The sequence below is a fragment of the Xenopus tropicalis genome, chromosome 5 (genome assembly GCF_000004195.4).
Source record: "Xenopus tropicalis strain Nigerian chromosome 5, UCB_Xtro_10.0, whole genome shotgun sequence".
NCBI classification, from domain to species: Eukaryota; Metazoa; Chordata; class Amphibia; order Anura; family Pipidae; genus Xenopus; species Xenopus tropicalis.
Window position 1 is genome coordinate 140,310,084 of NC_030681.2, and position 23,140 is coordinate 140,333,223.

A 23,140-nucleotide genomic window follows, 5' to 3' on the forward strand; every position below is an offset into this window, starting at 1 on the left:
ATGTCTGCATTCTGAATGGAAAGGGATTGTGCATTGCAGGCAGCGGCACAGGGCCGTTTAGCAGTTAAGAACAAAGGCGGTACAGACTTAAGGTGATCACTGTAATGAGAAACTGAATAGGAATGCCGAGGGCTTCCGAGGTGCGGAGGAAACTTCTTTATGACAGTATAAGTGCTGCCGGAACCTCCATCCCCTGAAAGGTTTCAACGTCTACAGTACATAAAAGCATTCAATGAGCGCTAACAGTGTCTGGTTTTTTTTTACAATATTTTCTAGCTTAACAATAAAATGTCCCTACTGAAGTGCATGTAACGCTTATGCTGCTGTGCCCCTTTCATGCTGCCGTGCCTTGTGTTGCCAGGCAATATGCCACATACCAAATAAACAAACAAACCCAGAAGTGTAGAATCTTTGGCATTGGCAGTCAGTTACTTCATAGCCAGTGCATTAGATTTTACAATTTACAAAGGCAACCATCTGAATGTACATATCTTTGTATATACATTTTAATATGTGTCTCCTATTTGTTTCATAGATATACTAAGTGATGAATAGATGAAATAGTGAAATTATCAATGGAGAATTTAACTTTAACTTGAGCAGCCTTGCTAGATAGAACCATTTTTTTTCAAGTCAGCAATCCACTTCACCATTGATATCTAAACTGGGCTCATTCCCATGTCTAAAAGCCATAGTTAAGAGCTGTATCAGACTACTAATCCTGCCCTCAGCCAATGGGACTTAGGGTGAAGACACACAGAGCTACTAGTAGCAGCTACTTGTAACGGCTACTAAAATAGACAATGCTGATAATTTATTGATAATTGTCTCTATGTGTGTTTAACCAGAGGCAATATTCAGTATTATCTATGGCAGGGAATTTCCTGGAGTTTAGTAGCCTTGAAAAGTAGCTGCTACTAGTAGCCCAGTGTGTCTTCACCCTTAAGGTTCCCCATGTGAGATGATTGTACACTCTAAGGCTGAGCAATCAAATTAGCCGGAACTGCTTCTTTGTTGACCAAACTAGTCAAAGTTCTTCTTGTTCTTTGGCCTCCAAAAACAAGCAGATCTTACTGTATGTGGCCAGCTTTATATCAATAATTTAAGAGAAGGCATGGCCTATTACTGGGATCACCACCTGTGTTCCATTGTTCTAGAACTGCCTTACCTAATACAAGGCAAAAAGTTGGGCTCAGACCATGATTTTGAAAAATGAAAGAGAAAAAGAAGTTGTTGTAGACCAAATAAATCACTAGGCATCTCCTAAATTGCTCTCAAGGAAAATGAATATTAGGGAGAAACTTTATCTTACGCCCAAGACCCCTAGAGATGGCCCAGATTGCAAGCCTGTGTTTGGTGAAGCCCCGAGACAGTAAGAACAATAGCAATAACACAAATAGAGGAATAACCATATGTAAGGTTTATTAAAAAGTATTTGTGTTCTATCTAGGCCAGCGAGAACAATCATTTATCCATGGAACAGCTACTATTTTGGGTCGTCCAGGTGTTGCCACGACCCACTTATTTGCTGCTCATTGTTCGTCTTTTATAGATTACTATTTAAGTGCTGATGAAGTTAAATGGTAACTAATAAATACCCCTTGATAAAATGACATATATATTTTCTTGTGTATGTATCCAAGAAGAACAGAAACGTCAGAAACGTCTATTTCACGTTTGATTGAAATTAAAAGAGTCGAAAATTAGACGTTTTCCAAAAAACAGCAACAGGCAGAAATACAGAGTACTGTATATATCTACACAGGCCTTGTATGTGAGCCATTGAGTATTGACATGTTCAAGGTTATTATTTCTAACCAATGATGGGCAATAGAATTAGAACGCGCTACAATGCCTTGACATTAATGACATGTCACTTTCATGCTGTAAATAGGTTATAAGGATCTGCAGTGGATATTTGTTCTGCCCCCTGTAATTACATTCCTGAAGGCTTTAAAGGGAAACTATCATTGTGTATAACCTTACAATTTGGTTCCAGCTGCATTAGATTTTCCTGCCTGAGAAGAGAGTAGGCAGATACATCACAGAGCGTACAGGCTGCCCAGTCTTTTCCCCAGTGACATTCGCTAAATGTCGGGTCAATTGGCTTTAACAGGAAGGGGCTCTAATATCAATCTACTCGTCTGCAGAAAACAGAGCATTGTTAGAAAATAATCACTGAACTAGCGAGTTGTGTGCAGCGTGGGAGGCTTTGTTCCGTGGACTGTTGTGTGTCATATTTTTATACAACTATGATCAACTAGGGGATGGTAGCAAATACTGGTCATTTATAAAAGAATAAATAGTATGAACCATTAACCATGAAATATACAAAGATTGTTAGTAAAGGAAAACCCAAACAGGACTGGACACTAGTGAGCCCATTCATTAAACCACAAATTTTTTGTGGTTACAATCACAATATGCAAAAAATTCGGAGTAACCACTGTGATTTCTGATGTTCGACAATGTCATGTAAATTATTTTATCGGTCGCACGAAAATATCGTGGTTGCGTTTCAAAAGTCATTAAATTTTTGTATCCGAACGATCGTAAACGGCGGGAAAACCTTTCTGACCTAGACGATTTTGGCGCACAAATTTTGTTGCAAAGTACAAATATATGAAAAAGTCGCAGAAAATACGCACAGTACAAACAATTAAGAATTTTTTGTATTTCGTACCTGATGTACTTTAATAAATCAGCCACTAGATGTTCTACTGTATGTGCCAGAACAGTGACAAATTCCAAACATGGGGCTTATTAGTCTGGGGACTAGTGATGTGCAGGCCGACCCAAAACCCGTAGGTTCAGGCTGGCAAACAAACATACTTTGCAGGTTGTGGGAGGGGCAAACTCTGGCCGCCACCAACCATGCACAAGACACCATAATGCCCCATGTCCACCATCGTTATTTATGTACTACTGGCGACAGCAGGGAGTGGTGGGTTGGGTTCAGGTATATAAGTACTGAAGGCTTGCCATTGTGGGTTGGGAGTGGGCAGGTTAGGGTCTGGTGTGGGTTGACTTTTGGCTGACCAACACATAACTAAAAGGGATATTTTGGGGGTATATCGGAGAATGATCAAAAATGTCCTGACTCAAGTAAACAAAGTTCTGACAAGACACTTGGACAAAAGTGAAAGTAACAACCAATGATAGATTTGTTTTCATTGGTGTAACTACAGTTGACCAATCAGAGCTAACTGATGATTGATTGGTTGCAATATGTTATTGCTGAACAGAAACATTATGAGATAAGTGTAAGTGACTACTGGGAAAAGAGAGTCAGACAGAGAGACTTAGGGGCACATTTACTAACCCACGAACGGGTCGAAATGAGTCCGATTGCGTTTTTTTCGTAATGATCGGTATTTTGCGATTTTTTCGTATTTTTTTTAATTTTTTCGGCGTCTTTACGAATTTTTCGTTACCAATACGATTTTTGCGTAAAAACGCGAGTTTTTCGTAGCCATTACGAAAGTTGTGTAAAATCTGGCGATTTTTCGTAGCGTAAAAACTTGCGCAAAAAGTTGCGCTTTTTTCGTAGCGTTAAAACTTACGCGAAACTTCGCACCTTTTAAGTTTTAACGCTACGAAAAAGGTGCAACTTTTCGCGTAAGTTTTAACGCTACGAAAAAATCGGGCGATTTTACGCAACTTTCGTAATGGCTACGAAAAACTCGCGTTTTTACGCAAAAATGGTATTGGTAACGAAAAAGTCGCAAAACGTTCGTTTTCAAGTCGGATCTTTTCCAATTCGGGTCGGATTCGTGGGTTAGTAAATCAGCCCCCTAGAGAGAGAGAGAGAGAGAGAGAGACAGGGGGCAATAGAAGATAGAGCTCTGAAAGAGTTTGCCATAATTTAAGTTTAGAATAAGAAGTTGAGGGCTCTCGTCGCTATGATACACGCGGGGGATTAGTGGGGGTCCTGTTGTGTTCCAGAAATCTGGTAAGAATTTCCTTATCTGTTATGGGATATTCTGTAGGGGGGGGGGCAACCTAATGACTCTACAATATAATTATGGAGATGATCAGTTCGCAGTGTCCTATCACCAGAAAAATCAGGGATACTTTTTAAAAATGTCTTTAGTGATGGTGTTTGATTAACAGTAAATGTAATAACTTGCAATAATGCCCAGATAATGGCATTATAGGGTTAAAATAACTTCCCCACTTGTTATTTTCTTATTTATGATGACAGGGACAGAATAAACCTAAATGCCCTTTTCATGACTAAAATAATACTCATGTTAAATATATATATTGTGCTTCTTTTCATTTAAACTGGTTTTTTAACTGGTAGAGTTTAGTTTAAATAGACAAGGAACCTTCAGCCTTTTGTTGTTGCTATTTTGACCTACAGATAAGCAGTAGCACATTAGGGCTCGGTCACAAGGGATATTTTGTCGACCACGTTTAAAGAACAGTAACACCAGAAAATGAAAATGTGTCAAAGTAATTAAAGTTGTGTGTTTGCTACAGATACTCTACTATAGTTTATACAAATACCCTGCTGTGTAGCCCCGGGGGCAGCCATTCCTGCACTGGTACAGCTGGGGTGTTTGCTACAGAAACCCTACTATAGTTTATATAAATACCCGCTGTGTAGCCCCGGGGGCAGCCATTCCTGCACTGGTACAGCTGGGGTGTTTGCTACAGAAACCCTACTATAGTTTATATAAATACCCTGCTGTGTAGCCCCGGGGGCAGCCATTCCTGCACTGGTACAGCTGGGGTGTTTGCTACAGAAACCCTACTATAGTTTATATAAATACCCCGCTGTGTAGCCCCGGGGGCAGCCATTCCTGCACTGGTACAGCTGGGGTGTTTGCTACAGAAACCCTACTATAGTTTATATAAATACCCTGCTGTGTAGCCCCGGGGGCAGCCATTCCTGCACTGGTACAGCTGGGGTGTTTGCTACAGAAACCCTACTATAGTTTATATAAATACCCCGCTGTGTAGCCCCGGGGCAGCCATTCCTGCACTGGTACAGCTGGGGTGTTTGCTACAGAAACCCTACTATAGTTTATATAAATACCCCGCTGTGTAGCCCCGGGGGCAGCCGTTCCTGCACTGGTACAGCTGGGGTGTTTGCTACAGAAACCCTACTATAGTTTATATAAATACCCCGCTGTGTAGCCCCGGGGGCAGCCATTCCTGCACTGGTACAGCTGGGGTGTTTGCTACAGAAACCCTACTATAGTTTATATAAATACCCTGCTGTGTAGCCCCGGGGCAGCCATTCCTGCACTGGTACAGCTGGGGTGTTTGCTACAGAAACCCTACTATAGTTTATATAAATACCCTGCTGTGTAGCCCCGGGGCAGCCATTCCTGCACTGGTACAGCTGGGGTGTTTGCTACAGAAACCCTACTATAGTTTATATAAATATCCCGCTGTGTAGCCCCGGGGGCAGCCGTTCCTGCACTGGTACAGCTGGGGTGTTTGCTACAGAAACCCTACTATAGTTTATATAAATACCCCGCTGTGTAGCCCCGGGGGCAGCCATTCCTGCACTGGTACAGCTGGGGTGTTTGCTACAGAAACCCTACTATAGTTTATATAAATACCCTGCTGTGTAGCCCCGGGGCAGCCATTCCTGCACTGGTACAGCTGGGGTGTTTGCTACAGAAACCCTACTATAGTTTATATAAATACCCCGCTGTGTAGCCCCGGGGGCAGCCATTCCTGCACTGGTACAGCTGGGGTGTTTGCTACAGAAACCCTACTATAGTTTATATAAATACCCTGCTGTGTAGCCCCGGGGCAGCCATTCCTGCACTGGTACAGCTGGGGTGTTTGCTACAGAAACCCTACTATAGTTTATATAAATACCCCGCTGTGTAGCCCCGGGGGCAGCCGTTCCTGCACTGGTACAGCTGGGGTGTTTGCTACAGAAACCCTACTATAGTTTATATAAATACCCCGCTGTGTAGCCCCGGGGGCAGCCATTCCTGCACTGGTACAGCTGGGGTGTTTGCTACAGAAACCCTACTATAGTTTATATAAATACCCTGCTGTGTAGCCCCGGGGCAGCCATTCCTGCACTGGTACAGCTGGGGTGTTTGCTACAGAAACCCTACTATAGTTTATATAAATACCCCGCTGTGTAGCCCCGGGGGCAGCCATTCCTGCACTGGTACAGCTGGGGTGTTTGCTACAGAAACCCTACTATAGTTTATATAAATACCCTGCTGTGTAGCCCCGGGGGCAGCCATTCCTGCACTGGTACAGCTGGGGTTTTTGCTACAGAAACCCTACTATAGTTTATATAAATACCCCGCTGTGTAGCCCCGGGGGCAGCCATTCCTGCACTGGTACAGCTGGAGTGTTTGCTACAGAAACCCTACTATAGTTTATATAAATACCCTGCTGTGTAGCCCCAGGGGCAGCCATTCCTGCACTGGTACAGCTGGAGTGTTTGCTACAGAAACCCTACTATAGTTTATATAAATACCCCGCTGTGTAGCCCCGGCACAGCCATTCCTGCACTGGTACAGCTGGGGTGTTTGCTACAGAAACCCTACTATAGTTTATATAAATACCCCGCTGTGTAGCCCCGGGGGCAGCCATTCCTGCACTGGTACAGTTGGGGTGTTTGCTACAGAAACCCTACTATAGTTTATATAAATACCCCGCTGTGTAGCCCCGGGGGCAGCCATTCCTGCACTGGTACAGCTGGGGTGTTTGCTACAGAAACCCTACTATAGTTTATATAAATACCCCGCTGTGTAGCCCCGGGGGCAGCCATTCCTGCACTGGTACAGCTGGGGTGTTTGCTACAGAAACCCTACTATAGTTTATATAAATACCCCGCTGTGTAGCCCCGGCGCAGCCATTCCTGCACTGGTACAGCTGGGGTGTTTGCTACAGAAACCCTACTATAGTTTATATAAATACCCCGCTGTGTAGCCCCGGGGGCAGCCATTCCTGCACTGGTACAGCTGGGGTGTTTGCTACAGAAACCCTACTATAGTTTATATAAATACCCTGCTGTGTAGCCCCGGGGCAGCCATTCCTGCACTGGTACAGCTGGGGTGTTTGCTACAGAAACCCTACTATAGTTTATATAAATAAGCTGCTGTGTAGCCATGGGGGCAGCCATTCAGGCTGGAAAAAAGGAGAAAAGGCACAGGTTACATAGCAGATAACCGATAAGCTCTGTAGAATACAATGGTGTTTAATCTGTTATCTGCTATGTAACCTGTGCCTTTGCTCCTTTTTTCCAGTTTAAACGGCTGCCCCCATGGCTGCACAGCAGGGTATTTTATAAACTATGAGTTTTTAAAGCAAACACACAACTTTTACCAATGCAGAGCAACAGTACATTATATTTTAATGACTTCGATAAATTTGCTTTTTTCGGTGTTACTGTTCCTTTATTCACCTCTAGCACAGATGACAAAATGGGCAAAGTTTCCTTCCCACCAGCAGTGGAAAATCATAAACGTCACCAATGCTTTCAGGAGACGCCCGAAGTTGCCTGCCAATATACTATATGTACTTTGTATGCAAAGAAGAAATCTCCGATATTCTCCTTGGTCCATGTTTTATCATTGACCACCAAATTAAAGCTAGGTCTACCGTACGATTTAAGGTTGCCCAGCTGCTAAATGTTTCAGGTAGGGATGCACCAAATCCAGGCTTCGGTTCGGCAATTGGCCTTTTTAATGAGAATATGGATTCGGCCAAATCCATGCTCCCTGACGAACTGAAAACTAAATTTAATCATATATTTTTTTAATGAATTATTTTTTCTGTCATTCGTTTGCTGCTTCTACATGTGTGTGTGCAATTACTGTCACATCCCTTATTCAAAAATGCAAGTTATAACGTTATACGTTATACTGTTGGCAGACTCAGTTCCCACCGGCACACAAGTCTTTTAAAGTTGTGTTTTTGTTTTTATTTTTCTAATGTGGCCTGACTCTGTGCTCTCCAATCAATGCAGTCAGTTTAGTCGAAGTGCAGTAAAATGTTTTTGTTGAGAAGCCCCTTATTCTCTCTGCGGGAGACACTGTTTGCGAGCCGAGCAATTTGTCAATACCCTAAAAGTACATAATAATCTCCATTTTAATGAGGAAAAACACGAGACAGGCAACAGATAAAGGTGAGCATGAAATGTCAGCTACTTCCGTATAATTCACACAATGACATTTCGCCGGTGTGTACTGGAAATGCGGGGGACAAGACGTGGAAAGTATAAAACTTGTTGTTCATCAATTACAAACTAGAATTAATCACTTACTGTTCCATTTGGAAACTGCAGATCAAACCAGTTACAGCAAACTACATGCTCCCACCAAAACAATCACGCTATACAGAAGGTTGACACAATCACTGGCAGATACATTAGTCTCTAGAAAGGGTTGGATGCCTTTTAGCAAGTAAAAAATGCACGGTGATGGAAATGAATTCATGACATGGTTTAAAGCCCAATGGACCACAAAACCAAGATCAATACCATTGAGAACTTCTAAACACATGTTTTTTGCCCAGTGGCACAATAGACAGCTGAGTATTTCACCAACAGTATGGAAAGGGCACAATGTTATTGGTGACCATATGAATGATATGTGGTAACATGAAATAACAGTAAGGATATGTAGGGCCACAACATGGGCAAAAGGTCGTTATTGACCTCCAAGATGAGAAGATGGACCCAATCATTTTATTTTGCATGTGATCATCAAGACAATCATCTTGACATAAAGAGAGTTCCCAGGTAGCCATAGCAAATGAAGTAGCAATATCGGATAGAGTCAAGTTTGAGATAGTAGGCATTGTGTCCCCTGGATGCAGCAGAGGGGTATACAGGGCAGGGTTGGAAGATGTTGCTGTTATTAACAGGTAGGGAAAGTGGCAATAGCTTATGGACTCTATGGGGGGGAAGGGGGGGTTATTACGTTCTCAACAGATCAAGCAGGGTCACCTAAACAGGTTTCTTGTATTATGGAATAGGGTTGGTAAAGGGGAATAAGTCACAATTGATTTTACAGCACATACAATATCTACTTTATTTTAGGTTTTCCCTTAAGTTTAACATTAAAGTGTTATGTTGTAGCTTTCTTTTTTATCCTAGGTGAACACCAGAAACGACGGGTTATTTGTGGCACTTCATTGTAATCAAAGGAAAGTGACCTTTCTGAGTATTTTGACTATGAATACAAGGTAAACACCTCAAGATCCCAAGATCATATGCCAATTTGTATTCCCATTATCTGCACTAAGTGAGAGGGGAAGTAGAGGTTAGATTGTCTTAATTTCTCTACCGAGTGTTTTATCCGGTTTTAAAGCCGTATACTCTGTGGCTAGTTGTTCAATATTGTATTCCACATGTGGATAAGCCAGTTAAGGAGCTTATTGTTTTTATGGTGCTCTGACTTCTTTTGCCTAATAATTGGGGGGTATTGAGAGTTTTTTAACCCATTATTTTTAAGGATTATCCTTTTTGAAGTTGTAATTAGGAGTCAGACTAATGAATTCCATTTTTCATTTATAAATTGATTTCAATTGAGGGAATGATATTTATTAACTGGGAATTCAAGGGTAACTTATCTATAGGTATCATTTTTCTCCTTGTACTATAATATATACATTTCTGTGTATTGCGATTTTCTCCTGTATACAGAATTTATTCGATATATTTTTAACTAGTGGTTTATGTGAATTTATTAATGTATAAAATTGATTTTATTATGCTGTAACACATTGATTTACTTTTTTTCACTTATTGGGTGATTTATTAAGCGCCAACTCTTTTTGAGATAAGATCCCAAGAGCCAACAGTTCAATGCTGGTTCAGATTTTAGGAGAGAGAGTAACTCATTAATATATTTAGTATCTACATAGTATTACTGCAGTGTTTTTTAACAACTAGTACAAGAGCAGAATCTATACTAGTTTGTTATTAGTTGCTATGAAGCAACTGGCTGACTTTTATACCCACATCTTCCATCTTTGTAAGTTAACAGAAAATCTATACTGTTCTCCTCTCTTAATACTATTCTCTAACAGACTGTACATCTAAATTATAGAAGGTTGATGTATGAGGTGGTACCGAGGCCGGTTTCTTTGATTGATCTCCATTGACAGCTTATCACTTGTGATTAACAGTTTTTCTTCTGTATACAGACACTCCCCATACACTAAGCAATGCTATTGGTCGCTGACCCTTCGTGGGGAGATCCAGGTGCAATCTAAAAAGGCAGCAGCTGAGGTTATGAAAGTCAAAATGATCCAGTGAAGAAAAAAGAACAAAACAAACAAAAGTACTGAAGTACAAGCCAACCGTCTGGATTATCCACCATAGTGGTATGACCCTATGCTTGACTGTATATATTCTGTGGAATCATGAGCTCTTTTAAGGAATTCCATTGGCTAACAGACTGACAAGCTTTGTTGGTAAGTTTTAGGTGTTGATTTACTAAAATTCGTTTTTTTTTTCTGACCTTCAAAGTTGTATAAACTCGACATGGTATGAATTCAAATTAAACTCGTTCATTGCTGTATTCATAAAATGTCACAATAATGCTTGAATCGTTTGTACGAAAATTTCAAGCTTACATTAGAAAATCCTGAATTTTTTGAGCTGAAAGTATTGTTAAAACTCGAAAGATTCGAGTTTAAATGGACATTCATTTCCATTAATTCTCTTTACTTTTCCCCGAACAGGAATTGCTCTAGCAGCAATTTTAGGAGCATTGACACTCATTCTTGTTTCATACTTGTTCAAGTTTAACTTGAAACTGGGTGAAACAGAAACCAATGAGGGAACGAACTTCTCCTTGAAACTGGGTGAAACAGAAACCAATGAGGGAACGGACTTCTCCTTGAAACTGGGTGAAACAGAAACCAATGAGGGAACAAACTTCTCCTTGAAACTGGGTGAAACAGAAACCAATGAGGGAACGGACTTCTCCTTGAAACTGGGTGAAACAGAAACCAATGAGGGAACGAACTTCTCCTTGAAACTGGGTGAAACAGAAACCAATGAGAGGCTTAACTTCTCCTGAAAATGTGTCACGGACAGGCTGTCACTGACTATTCTAATCCTCTACTATTCTAAGCCTCCAAAGGACTCAATGGTACTCGACAGATCAAACCTGGCAATTTTTTTTTGACAAAAAAAGTTAACTAAACATTTATAAATCACAAATTATTGGGTTTTTAAAAAAAAAAAACAATATCAGAAAAATTGAGTACTGGAAAAACCCATTTGTAAATCTCGAAAATGTCTAGAAGTAAAAAAAAATTGTGGTTTTCTCAAAATTGCTTAGTAAATGTCTCCCTTAGTCTCTTCTTTACTGCAAGGGCCTCTGCTGAAATCATGTCATGCTCCACATGAGACTTTTTTAGCTGTTAGTTTGGAAGCTTCCTGTCTACATTATAATTGTGTAGTGAATCCCCTATCTACCCCTTTGGCTATAAGAGGCCGTAAGATTTATACTAACCAAACAAACAGGAACAAATGTCAACAGAGAAAAATGTCAAATCTGGTGAATGGGGGGGGGGGGGCATTATGTTAATTACAGGTATGGGATCCATTATCTGGAAACCTGCTATCCAGAAGGCTCAGAATTACAGGAAGACCATCTCCCACAGACTCCATTATAAGCACATTGAAATTTCCCTTTTCTCTGTAATAATAAAACAGTACCTGTACTTGATCCCAACTAAGATATAATTACCCCTTATTGGGGGCAGAACAGTCCTATTGGGTTTATTTAATGGTTAAATGATTCCCTTTTCTCTGTAATAATAAAACAGTACCTGTACTTGATCCCAACTAAGATATAATTACCCCTTATTGGGGGCAGAACAGCCCTATTGGGTTTATTTCATGGTTAAATGATTCCCTTTTCTCTGTAATAATAAAACAGTACCTGTACTTGATCCCAATTAAGATATAATTACCCCTTATTGGGGCAGAACAGCCCTATTGGGTTTATTTCATGGTTAAATGATTCCCTTTTCTCTGTAATAATAAAACAGTACCTGTACTTGATCCCAACTAAGATATAATTACCCCTTATTGGGGGCAGAACAGCCCTATTGGGTTTATTTAATGGTTAAATGATTCCCTTTTCTCTGTAATAATAAAACAGTACCTGTACTTGATCCCAACTAAGATATAATTACCTCTTATTGGGGGCAGAACAGTCCTGTTGGGTTTATTTAATGGTTAAATGATTCCCTTTTCTCTGTAATAATAAAACAGTACCTGTACTTGATCCCAACTAAGATATAATTACCCCTTATTGGGGGCAGAACAGCCCTATTGGGTTTATTTAATGGTTAAATGATTCCCTTTTCTCTGTAATAATAAAACAGTACCTGTACTTGATCCCAACTAAGATATAATTACCCCTTATTGGGGGCAGAACAGCCCTATTGGGTTTATTTCATGGTTAAATGATTCCCTTTTCTCTGTAATAATAAAACAGTACCTGTACTTGATCCCAACTAAGATATAATGACCCCTTATTGGGGGCAGAACAGCCCTATTGGGTTTATTTCATGTTGAAATTATTTTTTAGTAGACTTAAGGTATGGAGATCTTGTATTACAACAGTATAATGGCATTCCATTTATTTAACAACTGTGGCTTTTCTTCTAAGGTCCTCAATTTCTTGCAATCTAGGTTCCACCCGGAATAATAAAAAATATCCTGTTCCCAGGTTTACAAACGCAATGTGTGAGCAGTTTTCATCTTTTTGAATTAGGATTAGAAGCACACTGAGTACACACTGGAGGGGAGTGCAAAGAAAGCAGTGACCAAACTAAGGACCAGGTCCAAGTCCAATTCCCACGCTCTAGTTATTAATAGCAATATCCCCCAATACTAATTTCCCTAAACCTTTCCTTTTGGCAAGTTCCAAGGGACACTTTTCTGTTTTCATATTTCTTTATTATTCTCCTTTCCGCTGCCTGGTTTTCATTTAATCTTGCAAATAGCTCATTTAATGTAAAAGACATGGAACGGTTAAGACGGCATCTCTAAGGGAAAGTTTAACAAACGGAGATGGTCTCGGGCTACTCTAAATAGCAGGAGCGACAAATAAAGAGGTTACGTGTGCTCGGCTAAACCCCAGGGGCTCGCGTGCAGTAAAATGAAAGCTTTAATTAACAGCATCATGTGCTTGGTATTCCTGCTCGTGGGCACACCATACGGTAGCACAAGTAGCCCTGCATGCTAAGGCAACATTGCTGTTTAAATGTTTTTACATGTTAAAAATAAATGTTGTATCCCTATTTTTTTTCCTCCACCGCTCACAAACACTAAATAAATGTAATGTATTGCTTTAGAGAGTGATATGGAAAAAAAAAACATTAGTCTCTTATCACTTGATGTTTCTGGATTCTTTTCTTCTTCTTTAATTTTGTCCACCTTGTTGAAGGCTACCATATCGCCATTTTAATTTTCCCTTTGCATTCAATAGAAGTACAGGTATGGGATCCCTTATCCGGAAACCCGTTATCCAGAAAGTTACAAATTACGGAAAGGGCATCTACCATAGCCTCCATTAAAGGCAAAAAATTCTAATTTTTAAAATGTATTTCCTTTTTCTCTGTTATAATAAAACAATACCTGTACTTGATCCCAACTAAGATATAATTACCCCTTATTGGGGGCAGAACAGCCCTATTGGGTTTATTTCATGGTTAAATGATTCCCTTTTCTCTGTAATAATAAAACAGTACCTGTACTTGATCCCAACTAAGATATAATTACCCCTTATTGGGGGCAGAACAGCCCTATTGGGTTTATTTCATGGTTAAATGATTCCCTTTTCTCTGTAATAATAAAACAGTACCTGTACTTGATCCCAACTAAGATATAATTACCCCTTATTGGGGCAGAACAGCCCTATTGGGTTTATTTAATGGTTAAATTATTCCCTTTTCTCTGTAATAATAAAACAGTACCTGTACTTGATCCCAACTAAGATATAATTACCCCTTATTGGGGGCAGAACAGTCCTATTGGGTTTATTTAATGGTTAAATGACTCCCTTTTCTCTGTAATAATAAAACAGTACCTGTACTTGATCCCAACTAAGATATAATTACCCCTTATTGGGGCAGAACAGCCCTATTGGGTTTATTTCATGGTTAAATGACTCCCTTTTCTCTGTAATAATAAAACAGTACCTGTACTTGATCCCAACTAAGATATAATTAATCCTTATTGGAGGCAAAACAAGCCTATTGGGTTCATTCAATATATAAATGATTTTTTAGCAGACTTAAGTTATGGAGATCCAAATTACAGAAAGATCCCTTATCTGGAAAACCCCAGGTCCCAAGAATTCTGTATAACTGGTCCCATACCTGTTTTAAAAATTCGATGTATGTTTGCTATTGCTTCTTTTTATAAGCTTTTATAAAGGGACTACCTGTCGCCTATAACTCTCCTATTGTGTTATAATCTCCTTACAACATAGGAAATATCCAGGTTTAGCAATCTCCTAACTTTGCCAGGTCTATTTATGTCGAAATAAATTCTGCTGTAATTCATACATACATACATACATACATACATACATACATAAGACAAAGCTTGGGGTTAATTGCACCTTTATAAATAGGTATTTAATTCTAATATTAAATTATTATTTTTTTTTGGTGTAAAATTATATACCCAATTTTTCAAATTTGCCCATTGGATCCCCAACTACCATTACTATGTATATTTCATATCTAGCCTGCTATTACAGGAAAAAGCCAATTCCTGCTCTGACATCCCAACTTAAATCCCCTTAACCTGGAAGGATGATCCCATGCCATCAGCGCGGCCGTCCTCTCCAGGCAAAGAGAGCTGTGAATATGTGTATAATTGCATTAAAATGACAACATGAAGATTTATGGCCTTATTCAATTCACACGGTGGGTAATTTGCCGGCATGCTGTATAAGCAAGGGTACAAATTGCCAGCTCCTGTGTTTTATAATTGAGATTGTACATCAAGGGCAAATATTAGGCACCAAAGGACATTTCAGACTAGATATTGCTCAATAGCCTAATAAATAATGAATAAGTAAAGGATCCGGATAAAACGCCCTCATTATCATTCAGGTTTTCTTGCGCAGACACCGGCCACTTGGACTAATAAATAATGATTTTCAGCAGAAACGGCTGAGAGTAAATGAAATGACTACAAATGGTATGACCCATGAAAGATGTTCAGTGACAGCACTGCTAACAAGGGCACCTCTCTCAAGCGCAAGGAAACTTCCACTGATTGGCTACATTAATGTTTGAGATGAACATCACCATGGAGCTGTATGGAAGCAAGATAACCTCCCCATCCCGCAACAGAAATATATAATATACTTCTCTTCATACAGTGCCTTACAACTATAATGCCTTGGCCTATTCTCACACTTTTTATACTGAATTTTGCTCTCTAGTGTTTTTATTCCATAGCCTCAGTAAGGAAATTTTGGATACGATTCTAAACCACCAAAAATGTTGGTGGCCATACTTTAAAAATTTTACTCCGATTCCCATTAAAGTGCACACGAAACTCTTTTATCCGTGCCTTATACTTCATGATTGGCAGGCTGGCACGGGACTGGGCCGAGACCAAAAGTGGCTCAGTTAAAAAAAAATCCTATGATTAAGCACCCATTTTGGCACGAAATGTGTAGGGCTTTCCTTCATGACATTATTTTTTTTTTAAATAAGCTATTTTAACTTCACCACTTTTGGTCTCGGCGCAGTCCTGTGTCATCCTGCCAATCAGCAAGTAAAACAACATCCTTGAAGCTGAAGGTCTGGGGCATGTGTCCCTGGGCCCCCTACATATTTTGGTGAGTTCATCCTATTGGATTATTTTCATATATGACTTCATATTATCAGTGGCCCTATCTAGCCAAGCATCATTCATAGTCTTTGGGCATATCTGTGCCGCACATACATACATTTGTGCAAATAAGGATGCTCTGGTGAGTGTATTTTTGCACACTAAAGATGTCCAACTGGTGGCCCTCCAGCTTGAGTAGCAACTTCCAACATTGACAGACTCAACTAAAGGGCTGCGAGGGGGATGGCAGTTGCAATTCAACTAGAAAAGGAGGGTGGGCAATGCTGAATTTCATCTTTATGCATTTTATGGCACTGGGGGGTACGACTTGTGTTCCCTATAGCTTACAGAATGGGCAATAATGAATTCCATTTGGGCGCCATTCCACCGGCAGCCATGCTTAGTACTTAGTGATTAGCCTTATTTATGTTGTGCATCTTAAAAGAAAAAAAAAAAACCCCTCTGGCAATCTCATTCATTACTCCATCATTTACACAGGCGTAAAAGCACATTATCGCTCTCATCTGAATGCCGCTATGAGCCGTGCACTTCCGATTAATTATTAAATAAATGGCGGATTCAAAGAAAACTCAAGGCTTTTACTGGTAATAAAAAGAATAGTGTCAGTGCTTTGTTAGCTTGGAAACAAGATCCTCACTGAATATTTACTCCTTTTAAAAGAAGAAAAAAAGGGATAATTAGCTAAAAATAATCAAGTGGATAATAAAGCGGATAATGTAACCCAACTGTAAAATATCAGAGTACAGGAAGTCCCCGAGGAGCTGTGTGAGCATATAGACGCGCATGGCTGGAATCAAAGTAGTTTTATAGTAATTATGGCACTACAGAGGCAGAGGGCACGTTATACACTATAATACACAAGTACTGGTGAATAACACAACACAAGTAACATCACTAAGCACTGATTACAACTGATGACTTCATAGAACACTGTTTATAGAAATATAATATACAAGAGCTATGAATATCCAATAAATGATATAGTGAGAAAAATACCCCCTTTTGTAAAACATAAGGTTATAAGTCCCCGAGGGGTTCCATGACCTATAAAAGCACAAGGCTGAAGGCCTTTTGGTGCTTTTACTCAGGTCCCGGAACTCCGACTTACTGTATATCCTCATATTGTACAACAGGGGCACATTACTTTTTATAATTTAAAGGGTGTTCGTGGATTTTGTGTATTATAAAGATATATAACGTAAATTATATACTTCGAAACAGTGCTTAATGGTGTCATCAGCTATATTTGGTGCTTAGTCGTAAATTCTCTCAATTCTGTCAATTCTGTCACATGTGTTTATGTATGTATATTATATATATATATATATATATTTACACAAGAACAAAAGGAGCACACCCTATAGAAATTCAAACGCCCAGGGTGCTGGCAAAAAATATTTATACAGACAGTGAGCCGCACACACAGGGACTTTGCAGAAAAATTACACCTTTAATGTTTTTTTCTCATTAAAGGTGTGATTTTTCTGCAAAGTCCCTGTGTGTGCGGCTCACTGTCTGTATATATATATATATATATATATATATATATATAAAATAAAGTACCCCTGGCTGAGAATATGAGGACATTAAAAGTCACCTTGGAGATCCATGACCTGTATAAAAGCATTTGCCACTTGGCCTTGTGTCTTTATTGCTTATAAATCCAAATATTTTACAAAAGGGGGTACTTAGTTTACTATATAAATAGTCATAACTAAGGATCATTGGATATAATCGGTGCTATGTCATTTGTATCACATGACTCACTGTGTGTTAAGTGAATATGATAGGCGTACCTTAGACTGTAAGCTCACTGGGACACACACGAAGCCAGTAATGTGCTGCAATACAGCACCGCCTCTTAGCACTCTCTCTGATTATATATACTATATGTAAGAATTAAACCACAAATGATGTTTACTTTTATTAAACCTTGTTATTAAACCACGTGCAAAGAGTTATTATCCTTGTGTGGACCAGGCCAGTCTCCTTTAAGGAGAGTTATAAGAATAAGAACTTACCCTCTCTCGATACTCAAGTGAACCTCTTTCACGATACTCTCCAAGACTTTCAAAGGATCTTTCACAAAACTCTGATCCAATTCATTTCCTCTGGAAAACAAGAGAACATAATATGAATAAATGAAGTTTATTAAGCAACATAATAGCATCATCTTCAATGGCCCTGGGCAGACGAATGGACAGTAAGGTAAAAAAATATATCTTTTTGCTCAGACCCAGCACAAAGAAGGGAAAGGAAAGTTTTGTGGAGCTCACTCAGAAGTACCCCGGCCAGTGCAGTCTTCAGTAAATGGGGCACCGGCCCTGGGTATCAGGGAAGTCATTATAATCACTGGGGAGGGGTGGGGGGATGCCTAACAGTTGGCACTAGGGCTATGGCACAAGTTACAACCTCTGTTTATATTAACAAACATCATCCATAAACAGGGCATGTCCTATGCAACAGAAATAGCAGCAAGAGAGGTTTAGTTTGCCTTTAAAGACCCCCTACTTGAAAACAAAACCTGAAAGAAATAAAATAAAAAGATGCCTTTCTTATATATATGAAAGTAGATGTTTTGCACATGGAGGAGCTAGAGAAATCCACTTACAAGGGAGGCAGCGTGGGATTTCATGCAGAAGTATAGAGGGGGTATATCATCGATTCTCTCAGGCTGTATGTCACATTTCATTTGCATTGTTCTCGCATGAATGAAGCGGGGATTCAACCGCCTGCGCCTAGACAAGCGCTATCTTGGCAAATAAGGCAAAAGAAGCGATTCTCAAAACATTATCATGTCAGCTGCCATATCACTTGTACAGCGAAAGCGCTTGGTGGGAAGCGAAGGCAGAAAACCCCCATCTGGGAGTCAATTATTGCTGTCAGGGGCTCTGACATGTTATTGTTTCACTCATTCTGCCCATGTTGGATGTTTGCAAAAAGAATTTGCCAGAAGATATTCTCATTGGGGTTTGATTTTGTTTTCAGATCCTGATAAACATAGGTTAGTGCTTAGCACTGGGATTCTAGGTTTGATTCCTGCCAGGGCACTATGTGCACGGGTTCCTCCAGGTACCCCAGTTTCATCCCACACTTCAAAAATACACACAGAGGTTGATTGGCTCCTGGTAAAACTGCCCAAAGTGTGGGTGGTCTGGGGGCACGGTATGAGAAACACAAGTGCAGTGCGCTAAATGCAATTTTGACCCCTTTTTGCCATGGTTTTTTTTACCCAGAAGTAATTACAGTCATGAGGAGTTGCGTCTGATGCCATTGTACATGATGTGTGCCTGCATCTGGCGCTCAGTGTCTAAATGACCTTGGCATGTAATTCTTTAGGCCCAAATCTGTTGGTTCAGCACATCTTTGGCGGGTTGCAGGCTGAACTCTACCCATGACACAGCCCACCCATGGCATTACTGCACTGAAAAATACCCCACTGGCTGCCTGCCTATCTATAAACTCACATCTGCCTGTCCCTTTTGGTGACATCAGAGATCAGGGCAAGTTTTGGTGGAATAAAAACAAGATTTCCTACCAAATAAAGCCCCCTGTAAGCTGATAGTGTGCATAGAGGCTGCCTAATAGCCAATCTTAGCCCTTATTTGGCTCCTCCATGAACTTATGGTGCTTGTGTTGCTCCCCAAGTCTTTTTATATGTGCTTGTGGCTCACGAGTAAGAAAGGTTGGGGATGCCTGACTAATATGTCCCCCCTCTATTGGCATGTTATTGTGTTGTATTGCAAGGGAGTCAACAGAGCCAATTCATTCAAATAAAAGCTACACCAATTGAGTCGCACTGAACCTCCCAATGCAGGTAGGGTGCTGCATGTTTGGTGGGGGATTTAGTGTGTAGGGATGGAGTAATAGTAAGGGGGCTGGATAGGAGTAAATATTATTATAACAGATCTGTTTCATCATGCCAGAAATAAAGCAATGGAACCATTGAAACCAACGACTCCTTGCTTTTTATAATGGGTTCCAAATGTATTCTTATAGCTGAACACGTTTCCTAATGTGCAAGGCACAGCTCCGGTTACTTTCCCCAGAAATCAGCGCACAAAATGCCTGGCAAAAAGGGGAAAGTAGCAAGAGCTCCATCTCTCTGGCTTCAAGGGCCAGTTTACTGCCAGTCTGACAGCATCCAGGGAGATGCAGCAAAGACAAGAGATTCTCACAAAGAAGTGACTTTAAGAAGCAGCCGTCTTTCAGCCGCCTTCCTGGCTACCTTCTGTATGAGTTCCAGGCACTTGAGTGAAGCACAGACACTAAAAGGACAGCTTGAAAGGAGGAAATTGCTGCGCTGAATACAGAGCAGGGAACAAAAGAGCAAATCCTTCCTCCGCTCTAAAGTCCCAAGCTGGCCTTTTATTACTTTTTGGGAAACGGTACAGTTTCCATAATTAACGGCAAACACACACATAGATTAGAGGGCTGCAGACTTCACATGTCATTTTTTAACACTTGCTCGAAGGGATTCTATCAGCCCGCTGAATCATTCACTGGCATCGCTCCTTCGGAATGAAATTTTGAATTGAAATTGTTTTCTCTGACTTTCAAGCTTTACAAAACACTGAAGCTCAGCAAAGATGTAGGCTAGAAAAGTCACTCACTGGGGCTCATTTACAGTCGCAAAGTCGGATGTAGTCATTGTGTGTCCTGACAGTATTTATTAAAGGTACTCTTGTCCCAAACCGCTTCTTGCACTGCCTTATATTTGCACTTGGCGCCATTTGCTTATCCTGTCTCCTGTTTCGAATTGCTCATAAGTGCCACCATAGACATAGGAAATCCAGGAGATGCCAAGCTGGGGGTAGTTTCAGGGTTCCTACAGTGGCTCCATCTACATGAGCAGCACACTTGTGCCTAAAGAATTACCCACAGATGTCATTTCAACATGGCACCATCCAGACCCAGACTAGGATTCAAAATAGGCCCTGGCATTTCAAGTACACAGAGGCCCAAACAGCCCCCCGCCAGCCCAATAAACAGTGACTGTCTGTGGCATCTTACAGCAGCCCCTCTGGCATTTGCCTGAACCCACAGATTGCCAGTCTGGGCCTGGTCCTGGCATTCCAAGTACACAGAGGCCCAAACAGCCCCCCCAGCGCAATAAATAGTGACTGTCTATGGCATCTTACAGCAGCCCCTCTGGCATTTGCCAGAATCCACAGATTGCCAGTCCGGGCCTGGTGCATCATCCCAATAATTACTCATGTTGGATGCATCGGGCACAAATTCTCCTTTCTCTCTCCCTCTCCTCCATTTAACCATATAAACCAAAAGGTTTATAATGTACCATTACACCACTCCAGCTGCATCTGGGTTTGCACAGGGTGATGTTTGGCTTGTGGCCGCCATATTTCATTTTGAAATATGACATAGCACTGGGCATATGCTTAGTTTCCCAGGTGCCCTCAGCCATGTGACTTGTGCTCTGATAAACTTCAGTCACACTTGACTGTTGCGCTACAAATTGGAGCAATTTCGCCCCCCCTTCCCAGCAGCCAATCAGAAGAACAATGAGAAGGTAACAAGGAAACAGATCCCTGACACCCGTATTGCTAAAAATGCTCCCATGCCCACCTAGCAGTTAACATGAAAACAGCATTCAATAGTAAAACTACATTGCTTAACAATCATTTTACTAGGTCAGCTCGATCAGGGAGACATCAGATAAACTAGATTTAACAGCCAATTCCCCTAATTACAAGAGGTGTCCATACACTTTGTATTTAATGTAGCTGCTACATATATAGTAGAGTTTACAGATATAGAAATATATAAAATCAGAAGATTTAACAGCAGGCTTTACTGCTTTCCTTCCCTTTGCTTTAGACTGTCACTACCAGGACTTTTACAATCATTCATAGAACCCCAGAGCCTTAATCATTCACATTCATAGATTCTCTCAGTACATCACATCTGCAAATATGCTTCGTTATATAATTCTAAAGAAACCAGACTTCTATCTCAGGAGGAATTCTTTGAAATCAGCAGTCCTTCAAGTTCCATAAATACACAGAAAGTCCATGTATTTCTATGAATTTGCCTACTGTATGTAGGGCGAACTTGTTTCACACTCAGTGGCAACAAAAAGCAAAAGTGACCTGGTTCAAATAGCTCATAAGGGACCATGTGGGTGAAGCAAGATGGAAGACTTTCTTGTGGATTACCTACTGTATATGATAGAGTTGTAACAAATAATTGGCAAACACCCCTTGAAGCCAGCCTGCAGTCAGATAGGCCACTGTCAAGTAGTCCTTTGCCGTGCTTTCCTCAGCAATATTCACTTGTCCCCATGAATATACTGTATCAAGGGACTGATTTCCACTTATGTCTATGAGCTACACTGGTAAAAGAATCCACAGCATGAGATTCAAATACCATCCTATCACTTTGCACCTAGCTAATAGCCTACAAGATCTAATTCCTCAGGTCCTGTAGCCACCTAACACATATCCTGCTCCAACCTGGTGGTGGACCTAAGAACAAGAAACACAAAGCAATGGCTGATAGGTGAGCACATTTCATAGTGGAGTGGTTTCCAATGGCAATTTTAAATTCTATAGCAGAGGAATATATCCATGACAATCCTATACCCTCTTAGAAACTACTCTTGCTCAAGTTCCCATGTAAAGAATAAGTTAAGTTCAAGGTTTAAAAGGAGAGCTCCCTAAAATTCATCATTAACTAAACAATAACTCTAACATACACTGGAGTATAATCTGGTTTCCCTTGGGCAAATCTGGAGAAATGCCTGCATGAAGTTTGCCACCAAGTCAGTTCAGACTCCTCAATATGTCCAAATACAACTTATACTTGACAGCTGTTAATAGTTAGGGACCATACCTATTGCTAAGGATATGGGCATATGGGGAACACAGCCACACTGTTAGGGATAGGTAGGGGTGCTAAGGAAAAGATGGGAAAGGTTTGAGTCCTCTAGTTGGACCAATTATAGTGCCAACAGGAGCCGAAAGGGGTAAACAAAGATCAGGAACTGGCTAGACCAGTGGTTCTCAACCTTCCTAATGCCGCGACCCATTAATACAGTTCCTCGTGTTGTGGTGACCCCCAACCATAAAATTATTCCTAAGACCATGGGAAATATGTGTTTTCCAATAGTCTTAGGCGACCCCTGTGAAAGGGTTGTTCGACCCCCAAAGGGGTCCCGACCCACAGGTTGGGAACCGCTGGGCTAGACAGATGCAGGGTAAGAAGGCTGAACCACAAAAGCCAAACATGTGCGTATTAAGAATATAGAAACTGACAGGAGTGAGGATGTAAGGGGTGAAGACCCTG

General features: G+C 40.6%; 1 protein-coding gene across 1 annotated transcript in view; it reads right to left on the reverse strand.

Moving 5' to 3' along the window:
* nbas (NBAS subunit of NRZ tethering complex) overlaps nt 1-23,140 on the reverse strand; it is a 425,480-nt gene that overhangs the window by 104,556 nt on the left and 297,784 nt on the right. The window contains exon 47 of the mRNA XM_002941372.4: nt 17,857-17,946. Within this exon, the coding sequence (XP_002941418.3) occupies nt 17,857-17,946 (90 nt within the window). The remainder of the gene's footprint in view (nt 1-17,856; nt 17,947-23,140) is intronic.